The 12760-nt window shown below is 45.8% G+C and overlaps 1 protein-coding gene across 1 annotated transcript in view; it reads right to left on the reverse strand.

The window, feature by feature from the left end:
- Positions 1 to 1251: 1251 nt before the first annotated feature.
- The window catches only part of Chmp3 (charged multivesicular body protein 3), a 33276-nt gene continuing 21767 nt past the window's right edge, over positions 1252 to 12760 (reverse strand). The window contains exons 4-6 of the mRNA XM_036182490.1: positions 6582 to 6703; positions 3198 to 3312; positions 1252 to 1776 (exon numbers count right to left, since the gene is read on the reverse strand). Coding sequence (XP_036038383.1) covers positions 1628 to 1776; positions 3198 to 3312; positions 6582 to 6703 — 386 coding nt within the window. The 3' untranslated portion in view covers positions 1252 to 1627. The remainder of the gene's footprint in view (positions 1777 to 3197; positions 3313 to 6581; positions 6704 to 12760) is intronic.

Consider the following 12760-nt stretch of genomic DNA (forward strand, 5'->3'; position numbering starts at 1 on the left):
AAGAAATACAGGTGGCAAGCTGGGCATGGTGGCAGAGCAGAGAGGTCATGAGTTAAAGGCCACTATTTCAACATTCTCAAACAAAATACAGAGAAGGCAAGTATAAAAACAGATGCCCAGCACACTTCATGGGGATTACAGATTAAGACAAGATACCAACACAACAGAAATCCCTCATGACAAATGCTGCCAAGGATGCAGAACAGCAGAACTCTTCCTGCTAGGAGGTGGACAGTGTGTGCTATGCAAGGCTGGTATAGCCCCAAGTATGTGCTGACCAAACGTCCCATGGTTGAGCTCCCTGATATCCATAGGAATTAAAAACTGCAGACATTGATTGCTTTAGGTTTAGTGGTAATCCCTAAACTGAGAGGCAGTCCAGATGCTCTTCAGGATAAGTTGTGGTTCGTCCAAAAAATGGAATGCTGCTCACTGAGAAGAGCTGAACAATCCAGTCATGAACCCACATGGCGGAAACCTAAATGCTCGTTAGCATATGAGGGAAGCTAGTCTGAAAGGCTGGAAAAGGAAAACCCACAGAGATAGTCAACAGGCCAATGGATGCCATGGGATCAGGAAGGAGGGGATGAACAGAGCACATAGGGTTGTTTTTGGGTAACAAAGCCATTCTGTACCACAATAATGGTGGACACAGGCCATTGTATATTAATTAGCGTTTGTGACTTCAGCAAACAGCTGTTCTCATCTGTGAAGACTGCATGAGACCAATCACACCAAAGAGCTTTTCAAACTGTCACATGCACAGCGCAACTGCCAGGTTACTTCTCGGTGCATCTAAAGCATGTCCTGGTGTGTATGTTTCAATGCATAACCAAAGCTTCTCGCTTGTTAGCTCTTCATATTCATGGTTAGGCCATGTCCCTGTGTGCAAGACACTTGGCTCCAAGCAAGAATGGGGGAAGAGTCCTGATCCCAGAGCTGTCTGTTCCGAAGACACTTGCCATGGGAGGGATGTCTAACAGCTGCAGAGCTACCTATGTATACACAGGTGCGTTATACAGCTACCCAGCCAGCACAGCGTATCCCCAACACCCACTGGTTAAACGGATGACAAGTGCCGAGAGTGGCCCCCAAACACTGTAGATCAGGACCAGCAGCTCCTGAGCAGAAGGCACTTCTGCTGAGCTCCCATGTTCTGATGCCTGATGATTTCCTCTTTCCAGGGCCAACATTGAGACATCTGGGAGATGAACACCTTGAGTTCATTGCACACGACATCTACAATGAGACCAAGAGCTAAAGTAGAAGTTTATTGACATCCATTTACGGAGTAGTTTACACATACACACCAGTAGAGTCCTCAACATTCAATCGACTCTTCTAAGAATTGCTTCATGAGAAAATGGGTTTCTTTGCCCTCCCCCAAGAAAGATACTTCTGCTATTTATGATCTTGAAAATAATGCATTTGTTTACACCACCTTCATAAAAACAGTCCTTAAGACCTCTGCAAACAGTGAAGAAATACTAGCAAAGAACCCTCTCCAAAATGTAATGCTTCACAACAGAGGTGTAGTGCAAGAGATACAGGAAACGGGGACTCCCCAGAGGCTGTGCCCACACCTAGAAGAGGGCACCACAGAGCTGAGGCCCCCAACTGGGTGGCCCTAGCTTCTGAGTGTGGCCAGCCGGGTCTGCATGGCCTCCAGGTCCTCTTCATCCTCATCCTCTCCCTCTTCTGAGGCAGCCATCGCTCCAAGAGGTTCAGGCTCAGGAAGGGCGTCGGTTACTTTACTGGGTGCTTTGCCCAAGGCTCCTGAAGAGAGAGTGAACAGTTTAAACACACTGTATAAGGAACAAGGTCCTAGGTCTTCCCAGCCTCCTCTTATTCAAAGACCGTAGTGGTGGAGCTGCTATCTAGAGTGGGAATTTGCTTCCTCTGACTGCACATCTCAGCTGACAGAACAGTGCAGATGAACAGATGGACTTGTTACGTTGCCCTGGAGTGATCCTGCCTCAGTCTCCCAAGTAGCTACTACTACAGGAGTAATACCACACCTACCCCAAAATCTTAAGATTTTAATGTCTAGACTATAGGGCAAGGTGCTGTATACTTGAGTCCACATACTTGGAAACAGAAGGGTTATTACTTTAGCTCAGGTTTTTGGGGCCATCTTGGGCAAAATAGTGGGACCTCATCTCAAAAAGAAAAAAAAAAAAGCTCCTAGTTTAAATTTTTTGTTTTTTTGTTTTTCAAGACAGGGTTTCTCTGTGTAGCTTTGTGCCTTTCCTGGAACTCACTCAGTAGTCCAGGCTGGCCTTGAACTCACAGAGATCCGCCTGCCTCTGCTTCCCAAGTACTGGGATTAAAGGTGTGCACCACTGCTGCCCGGCCTTAAATTTCTAAATACTACTGAAAATCTAATTTTTAATTTCTCTGAATGAAGTTTAATTGTTGATGCCAGACTGGGTGGCACAGGCCTCTAATCTCAGCTAACTGGAAGCAGCCAAGAGGACAGAAAACAAGGTTTACCTAGGCTACAGAGTGAGGTTCAAGGCCAGCCTGAGCAACTTAATGAGCCCCTATCTCAAAATACTGGCTGGGATTATAGATCAGCAGTCGACTGCTTGTTTCATGTGTGTGAGGCCCCAGGTTCAATCTCCAGTGCCACAGGAAACGACAAAGAAACAAACATATTGTTAGGCAGGCGTGGGGTGCACACCTGTAATCCAGTATTCCAGATGAGGCAAGAGGAGGGTTTGAGACCAAAGAGAGATACTTCAAAACACCAAAACAAACCCAATAAATAAAGAAAAAGAAAAATGTAAACTATTTCCAAATTTTCACAAAATATTTTTCTCACAATACCTTTTTCCAACAATTAAAAAAAAAAATTAAATCCCACCATTTTATTAAGCATAAAATTCAGAAAACCCAGAATTTAAAGTTATAAAACTCCCAGAAATAACTATTTTTGTTTATTCCTATATTTAACACAGACATGCTTTATACTAAAGTCGAGTCTATACTGACTCAAATTCCTAACAGCTATTTTCAGCTAATGTGAAAATCAGAAACTAAAAATCCTTTGTTTCTTGAAAACTGGGTACGGCTTTACTGTACCTTCCCTAGGAAATACCTTGCATACTCTAACACAGGACAAATGCAGATGGAGCCAATGTGACTGACTGGGAAGGGGTGAGCCGGGGAGGGTTGGAGGGCTCTCCTGGCCATACCTGCTGTGATTTCAAAGAGGATTCTGTCGATCTCCATTTCTGCCGCTTCTTCCATTTCTTCCTGATCATCCATGCTTTCAAATGTATCCTCTAACATTTCCTCTATGATTCCAGCCTGAACAGAGAACAAAAGGCCACCTCCCTCAATGTTGCATCTGTTCCCAACACCCCTGGACAGCAGCAGCAGGAGTTCTAGTCTTCCTGAGTCTAGGCCACCTTGCCCAGGTGACAAGGAAGACAAGTGGAAAGGAAACCCTGGAGGATGGCCTCTCTGCACACAAGACCCAGAGGGAAAGAGTGCTCTCCTTCACAGGGCTGGAGCCTGCAGCTACTGGTGGCAGATCCTCAGCAGCACACCCTGAGCTGCTTGGAAAGCATCTGGCCTCACACTGCAATAGGACCAGAGAGGGCAAGGGCTGAAATGCAGGATGAAAACTGGTTGGAGCCCCGAGACAACAGGATAACAAAGGCATGAGCATGGAGGGACTAGAAAATGCTCAACCAACATCCCAGCATGGCAGGTCACAGCTGCTGGAGGAGGTTAGCTGCTGGTGGGTGGGCGTGCTGAGTATCAGTCCATCACCAAACCCTGATCACCTCTTCTCAAGCGAAGTCATTCCTGACCTACAAAGCAAGGCCAGTCACTTGACTGGCAGCCTGGGCCTGGCAGCCTGGCGGTCAGCCTTCTTTTCAGAAAGTAGCAAGGAGGTGGAGGGATGGCTCGGTGATAAAGTGCCACGAACACTTGGGGATGTTTTCAAATCCCCAGAACCCATTTAAAGAGCTAGGCACTGACAGCCCACATGTACCCAGCACTGCGGGAGGGAAGTGTTTAGGAGAGGCAGGGGGGTCTCTGAAGCTACCCGGCCAGCCCGAGGAACTTCAAGTTCAGTGAGAGTCTGTCTCAAAAAGCAGTGGAAAGTAACAGAGGAGGGTACCCAATGCCAACGTCCGCTTCCACATGCAAACATCCCAACAAGTATGTATATGCCATCATCCAACAGTGCTCATCCACATATGTGCACGGACACACTTCAGAAACAAGAAAATAGCAAGGGACCATTGTGAGGCGCAAACAGAAAGCTCTCCAAAGTCCCCAACTCTGGATGAGGCCACTCAGTGTCTGTTAGGAGAGTAACAGGGTCATTAAAGCACCCTCCCAGGTCAGAAAGAGGTCCCAGATGAGCGGCCAGAGGGAACCCTAGTGTCCTTGCAAACCAAGAGGCACTGGAGCAGGTGGCAGGGATGGCTCTGGCCTCTGCTCCTGTCCCAGAAACCCACTCACCTTCCAGCCTTTGTGCTTCCTGACCCAAGGTGACTCCATGACATGATCTAGCTAGTCCTAGCCAAATTTTAGCTCCTTTCCCTACTCAAATGAACAAACTCCTATCGTGGTCACCAAGGTGGAGCCCTACAGCCTAGCTAACTGGAAGTTGTATGTTCAACAAACAGCACTTGGGAGGCTGTAGCATGAGACTGTTTGTAGCTTGTCTCAAACAAAACAAAACCCTACCTACCGACTAAGTAAAGCCAAAAACTCAAACAAAAAAAGGGGATCATAAATAACTGTTGCTGTGGATTATTGACTGATAAATAAAATGCTGATTGGCCAGTAGCCAGGCAGGAAGTACAGGTGGGACAAGGAGAGAGGAGAATTCTGGGAGGTGGAAGGCTGAGGCAGGGAGACGCTGCCAGCCACCATGAGGAGAAACATGATGTAAGATACTGGTAAGCCACAAGCCACATGGCAACTTATAGATTAATAGAAATGGGTTAATTTAAGATGTAAGAACAGATAGCAAGAAGCTTGCCATGGCCATACAGCTTGTAAGTAATATAAGCGTCTGTGTGTTTATTTGAGTCTGAGTGGCTGCCGGCCTGGGTGGGACTGGAGATAACTCCAGCTACAAACCATTGATTGGTTAAAAGAACTTAACAAATCCAGACTGTAATAGCCCTCCTCATTCTGGAGAAAGAGGTTATCATTTATCTACTTCTTCATTTATCAAATTCCTGGCCTGTGTAACACGTCCCCACTCTTTTAGAGCTGGGTCACTATGAACAGCCTCAATGTACACCCGATCATGTACCACTACTGGCCTCAGTCCCTAGAATCTACAATATACAAGCTCCCTCCAAATCATACTTCCAGTGTTCTACTATGAAAGAGATCTTAAAGGTTTGTTTCTGTTTTAATAACTCATTCACTTATGTTTTGGGGGCTACCTAAGTTAAAACGTGCAGGCCTGGAGACACTCCAAGAATTATGCTGTTATCTGCCTCTACCGCATAGTGATCTCCAGTTTGAGTACCAGATACAAAGGACATGCCCTCCTGATCCATTCCCTGCTAACTGCTATTGCCTGAGCCTCTTCTTTCTAAAGAGCTGAGCCCTGGGCTCTTACAATATTTTCCTATCTGTTCTTTTCTAGTCTCTCCACACTCCCTCTGCCTGTCCCCAGTGCCCAGTGTATGGTTCACATTCACAGATAAAACACTCCGCAATGCAGGAGGAGATCCACACACAGGAATTTGAGTTGTGTACTCTTGGTTGTCAAACTATGGGTCTAAACTAAGAAACAGCCCTCATACAAGATATCAGCTCATGATGAGGGCAGACATACCTGTGGGCCAGCTCCACACTTAGAACCCGAGAGACCTTGGGTTGCCTGGCAGCTTCAAGACTCAATGCCTATGTAAAATATCCCCAAAGAGCACCTGGAGAACCAGACAGGCCAAACCGCCATGTGCTATCAGTAGTGCTTCAGTAACAGTGATCTCCTCTCATCCCTGGCCCTGTCTGGGGGTCACTAGTATAGTTCCCACCACATCCTTATCCTGAGACTGGCAGGTACCTATATACTTTCCATTTGGTTCTCAGTCTCTCCTTTTTGTGGTTAAAAAATGCATCAACAACTACAGCCTGCAGGCCAGATCTGGTGTTTCCTAAACAAAAAATTGGGGCCACAGTTTCATTTAAATGCTATCTAGGGCTGCTTTTACACTGACAGGCAAAGTCGAGTTGTTACAAGAACGGCCATCAAAGCCCTGTAACACGTATTTGTTATCTAGCTTTGTAGAGAATGCAATCACCTCCCTGCCAGCTTCACTGACACCTTCAGAGCAGACAGTAAAATTAACGTTTCTTTGTCTCTGCCCTCCTCTGGAGATCTAGGCACGCTTCTTCCCAACACTTACAGTTCCATGGTCTCTGCTATGCTTTGCACAGCAGTGATTTCAACCAGATAGCATCTGTTCCTCTTCTCAAAGCACTGTGGGAGCAGCAGCACTCTCCAGTCACAGGCATGCAGCCGCAGCCCCAGCCTCGGCTCCAGCTCAGAGGACCTCTCAGTGGTTTGGAGAAAGCACAACTAACCCAATCACCTTCATCATCTCTTTGGACAGCTCCCGCATGGTGGCCTGGATTTCTGGGATCTTCACAAGACTCTGCATAGCCTTCATCACTTCTGTGCTCTTTTGCAGGGAACCAGCTACTCTTAGGACCGCTGAAAAGGAAAGGCTGCATCACTCAGGATTGTTCAAAAGACAGAATGTGGAATGAGAGTCCAGCTCAGGGCTCCTCTAGCAGGTGGACTATCAAAAACTCACTGCCATGCCTTTATGATATAATTCTGTGCTAGATATCTGAGAGGTCATTCTTTGAAACTAAATCCTACCTAGGTGTGCTGGACAGTTTTATGTCATCTTGACACAAGCTAGAGTCATCTTAGAGGAGGGAACCTCAATTAAGAAAATGCCTCCATAAGACCAGGCTGTACGGAAGCCTGTAGGGTATTTTCTTAATTAGTGATTGATGGGGGATGACCCAGCCCATTGTGTTGGCACCATCCTAGGACTGGTGGTCCTTGGTTCCATAAGAAAGCAGGCTGAGTAAGCTATGAGGAGCAAGCCAGTAAGCATCACTCCTTCATGGCCCCTATATCAGCTCCTGCTTCCATGTTCCTGCCCTGCTAGAGTTCCTATCTTGATTTCCTTTGATGATGAACTGTGATGTAGGAGAAGCCAAATAAACCCTTTCCTCCCCAGCTTGCCAGCTTGTGTGTGTGTGTGTGTGTGTGTGTGTGTGTTTCACTGCAGCAATAGAAACCCAAACTAAGACACTGGAGTATTATGGTGTGACTCTATGAGCAGTCACACCAATGGGCCACTGTGGAGAGTGGCCTGAAGGTCTGCAACTGACCATCAGGAGGGAGACTCAGTTTGACACCTGGAGACAAGCTGCAAATGAGAGGCAGGTTCTAAACTAAAATATGGACCGCAGTGGAAAACAGAAGAATTCCAACTACCCAAGCAGAATCTCCCGCCCACTAGAAGATGGACAGTGCCCGTTCTGTGAAGAGCCTGTTGCTGGTCCTCAGAAAAGTGAGGTAAAACGGGGAAAGGTTATGTGGGTCAGCACACAGGTGCAGTTCCTTGCTAGGGAGAAGCCTTCTGTGGTCTCACACTGTATATATCTTCTTTCCAAGAAACTGTCATAAAAGCAAATGGCCATTCCTCTCTGGGTGTTCATTGTTAACATGTCAAGTAAAGAAGTGAGCAACCCTCCTAAAGATATGAAATTTCAAAAGATTTCAAGTTCCTAGAATCACTCACTTACTATAAAGCAACTGTCCACTGAAAGCTACACACTTCCTGTACTGCAGTGTCTGGCTAAGGCAGGAGGCACTGAAAATTTAACTCTGGTAGAATCCAGACCCCAGGAAGCTTTCACATCTGCATAGGGTGAGCTATCTGGGGCTGGAGAGCTCACCCTGGTGATAAGGATGAAGGAGAGCTTGCTGACTGACCAACCTAACAAATACCCAGGCCCAGAACCAGGGCTATGAGTTGGCCGATCCCAACATCCACCCCATCAACGATCTGCTGGAGCACGGGAAGGGGCCGGTCCTGCAGACCCAAAGTTGCAGGGCCTCCAGTCCCAGTGAGGGCTCAGTATTAACAGTGTAGCAGAAACCAGAGGCCTCAAACCAGACCAATGACCACTGCAGTGAACGCCTGCAAGTAAGGTATATGAACTAAAGGGTTTACTGCATGACTCACTGTGTCACACTACAGCTTCCACAAGATTATTCTTTTGTTTGTTCTTTTAAATTTATTTTTTATTTGGGGAGGAATGAGTGGGATTGAAGTGTATAATGTGGATTTCACAAAGAACCAATAAAAAGTTAAATAAAAAAATCATGGGGCTGGGGAGATGGCTTAGAGGTTAAAGAGCATCGACTGCTCTTCCAGAGGTCCTGAGTTCAATTCCCAGCACCCACGTGGTGGCTCACAACCACCTGTAATGAGATCTGGAGCCCTCTTCTGTGTACATAATAAATAAATAAATCTTTTTTTTTTTTTTTTTAAACCAACATGTAAAAATCAGTAGCAGTTCTTTTTCTTTGCTTCCTGGCTTCTTGCCAATGTTTTATCTCACCCAAAGCTCAAAGCAACAGGGCCAAGTAGGCAAGGATGGAAACCTCCAGAACTATGAGTCTGGGGTGAAACAAATTGTTCTATGGACAAATAATGAACCACCTAGAAAGGAAATAAAGAAAACAATCTCATCTACAATAGAACATGAAATTTAAATACTTAGGAACTTTTATCATAAGAATATAAATTAGTACAACTACTATGGAAAATAATACAAAGGTCATCCCTGCTGGCACACAGCTATAATTTCAGCAATTGGGAGACAGAAACGGTAGGATCATCCTAAGCCTGAAGTTAGCCTAAACTTACATGGTGAGTCCTAGACCACTTAGGCTACATAATAGCCAGGTTATACTGCAAAACTGTCTTTGCTAGGGCTACTACGGCTGTGATGAAACACCATGACCAAAGCAACTTGGGGAGGAAAGAGTTTGTTTGGCTCACATAGCCTGAGTCATACATAGTCTACTGAGCGAAGCCAACAGAAGAACCCAGGCAGGGCAGGAACCCAGAGGCAAGAGCTGTTGTAGAGGCCACGGAGGGGTGCTGCTACTGGCTAGTTCAACTGCTTTCTTAGGACCAACCACCCAGGGGTTCCCCACTAATCACTAGACATTAAGAAAATGCCTTCCAGGCTTGCCTATAGCCCAGTCTTATGGAGGCATTTTCTTTTTTCTTTTTGTTTTTTCTTTCTTTCTTTCTTTTTTTTTTTTTTTTTTTTTTTTTTTTTGAGACAGGGTTTCTCTGTAGCTTTGGAGCCTGTCCTGGAACTCAATTTGTAGACCAGGCTGGCCTTGAACTCACAGAGATCTTACTGTCTCTACATGGAGGCATTTTCTTCATTGAGGTTCCCTCCTCTTGGTGACTATAGCTTGCATCAAGCTGACATAAAACTAGGCAGCACAAAGAGTCTGTCTCAAAGGACAAACAGCAACAAAACAAAAATAAATAAATAAAATGGTGTAAAGACTGAAGAGTATGTGACCTAGTAACCCACTTCCAGGTATATAGTAGAATTAGTGAAATGAGAATGTCAAAGGGTATTTGAGTTCCCATGTTCACTGCAGCCTGAAACAAACTCACCGCTCAAAAACATAGGAATGGATAAAGAAAGTTATAAACTTGTTTGGTTTGAATCTGAACCAAGTGTTGTTCTCCCCACCTCTACCTTGACTCCCACCCCCAGCCCAATCTGCTTTGGCTCATTTTACATGCTAGATGACTAGTAGTGGCACTATCTGGGGGGCTCTGGAAACTTTGGGAACTGGAGTCTGCCTGGCAGAAGTGGGCTATTAGAGAGGGCCTCTGCCTCTGTAAGTTAGAGCCAGCCCCTGGCTTTCCTCATGCTCTCGGCAACCTCTTTACTCTAATGTGCTCTGCCCTCCTACCGTATGGACGGAAATGCCTTAGAGTCCAAATAAACCTGCCATCTATAGGTCAGGGACCTTGGTTACAGTGACACCAAACTAATAAAACAAGAGAATACTACACTCAGCTTTAAAGGGGCAGGAAGTCCTGTCGCTCATAACAGTATGGATGAATCTGGAAAACATAATCATCAGTGGAATACGGGAAATGGAGACATGGAAAACAGATGACACACACTACCTACATGTACATGCTAAAATCACAATGGCTCTATCTAATGGTTTCCAGAAGATGCCAGGCAGGAGGGACTTTGAAGGGGATAAATGAGTATTTCTGATCAAAGGGTGCCAAGTGCCAGAGTCGGGAAGAACTGCTTTTGAAATGTATGCTGCACAGTAGGGAAACTGTAGTCAATAATAACATATATTTCAAAGTATGCAGAATGGGGCTAGAGGCACAAGCCAGTGGTGGAGGGACTGTTTAGTCTATGCACAGTCTGGGGTTCAGTCCTCAGCACTGCGGCAATGTCAAAAATCCAGGCAAGTGAGAAGGTGACTATGCTAACTGAGCTAGCACATCAAAACCACATTTTTTTCTTCTTTTTTTCTTTTGTTTCTTTTGAGACAGGGTTTCTGTGTGTAGTTTTGGTGCCTATCCTAGATCTCGCTCTGTAGACCAGGCTGGCCTCAAGCTCACTGAGATCCTCCTGCCTCTGCCTCCTGAGTGTTGGGATTAAAAGTGTGCACCACCATTGACCCAAAACCACATTTTATCCTGGAAATATTTATAATTATAGTCTGTTAGTCAGAAAATAAATAAATGCATGCCAAGTACATGGGAAAGTATTTCTTTTGAGGTTCTGGACTCACACACATGTGCATGTATATATGTGTATAAAATAAAATAATGTTAGACTAAAACCAAAACCCTGAAGGGTAATTCAGATGGAGCTGTGGGGAATACGGGACTGTGCCCCCACCCCTAGGTATGATTCTACCTTCCTGAAAGAATCCCAGAGATGATGAAGAGAACTTGTCTGACAAGTGGTGACACACTGTGATTACTCACAGCAAGTAGACAACAACCACATCTATTTCAAAGCCACACAGGAAATGGAGAAGCTGACTTCCCATGGGAGAACAACCCATGCCAGAAGGAGAGGCACAGTGAGTAGAGCCACAGCCTTCCACTTACACATCATCTCCTGGGGCCAAGGACACCACGAGCCTGTACTATGCATATGCTGCCCCACAGTGTCACCCAGATGGACTGTGACCCCACCCTCCTCTCCTGTAACAATGCAGGTTATGTATACAGAAAAAGTGGGGCTGAAGCCCAAACAAGGTATGAACATATACTTTATAAATTGCTGCGGGTTTTTAAATGTAAGCCCACACTCTAGGTCCTTAGGTATGTGCAGCTGTTCTCTAACCTTCGTTGGGAGGTGTGTTTAAGGCTCATCCATTGTAGCCTATGTCAGAGTTTTCTCCTCTTTAAGGATGAGCATTATTTTGTATATGCATGCTGTATGTCCACAAGTATGTACGGATATGTATAACCTGACACGAGGAGGTCAGAAGACACTGAATTTTCTCTTCTACTGCTATTCACTTTCTTTTTTGAGACAGGGTTTTTTCCTGAACAAGAAGCTTGCTATTTTGGCTAGGCTGGCTGGCCAGCCAGGAAGCTCCTAGGATCTGCCTGTCTCTTAACGCCCTCCACCCCATGCTGAGGTTAAACACCTGAGTGGCCATGCTCAGCTATTAATGGGGGCTAGGAATTCAAACTCATGTCCTCTTGTTTATACAGCGAGCATTCTTACCCACTGAGCCATCTCCCCAGCCCAGGGCTGACTACCATTGTGTGTGTGTGTGTGTGTGTGTGTGTGTGTGTGTGTGTGTGTGGTTTTTCGAGACAGGGTTTCTCTGTGTAGCTTTGCGCCTTTCCTGGATCTTGCTCTGTAGTCCAGGCTGGCCTCAACTCACAGAGATCCGCCTGGCTCTGCCTCCCGAGTGCTGGGATTAAAGGTGTTCGGCACCACCGCCCGGCTTACCATTTTAACATGTGTAGGAAACATCGTATTCTTTCTCCATCCACAATGGGCACTTGCCCTGCTTCCGCCCTTCGGCTAAACGGACCCCTAGGAACCAGATGGTACACATATCTGACCCCTAGGAACCTGAAGGTACACATATCTGACCCCTAGGAACCTGAAGGTACACATATCTGACCCCTAGGAATCTGATGGTACACATGTCTGTTTGAGCCTCTGCTTCCAATTCTCGAGGACAAACCTAGAATCAGAACTGCCAGATCATGTGGTAATTCTGCTCCTGCCCCACCTCTGAACCTCTTCCTTAACTCTTGCCCCCATCAAAACATGCTCATCATCTGTCTTCTTCTGCAAGCAGCTGCTGTCAGAAAGCTGTTGCTTGCCAAGTATCTAATCACGACAATATATTAATAGCTGACATGATTTAACATCACCCACCACCTGAGGTGGTGTTACAGCTACATTTTAATAGGAGAACATCTTAAGGAAAAAAAATCACTTCAGAACAGTCCCAGGCTGGGGCTGGGATGCAGGACACTGGGGCCAAGACTGACAGACAGTGCTTGGGAGCTCTGGGTACACTATTTTCTTGTTTCCACTCTAGAACGGAGACTTCCCTTTGCTTCCTTCTTGGGTTCCATCCTGTTACCCTTCAGCTGTATTCAATCTCCCAGAACACACTACTTCCCCACAGCCACTGAAG

Source organism: Onychomys torridus, chromosome 3, assembly GCF_903995425.1.
Source record: "Onychomys torridus chromosome 3, mOncTor1.1, whole genome shotgun sequence".
In the NCBI taxonomy this organism is placed as follows: Eukaryota; Metazoa; Chordata; class Mammalia; order Rodentia; family Cricetidae; genus Onychomys; species Onychomys torridus.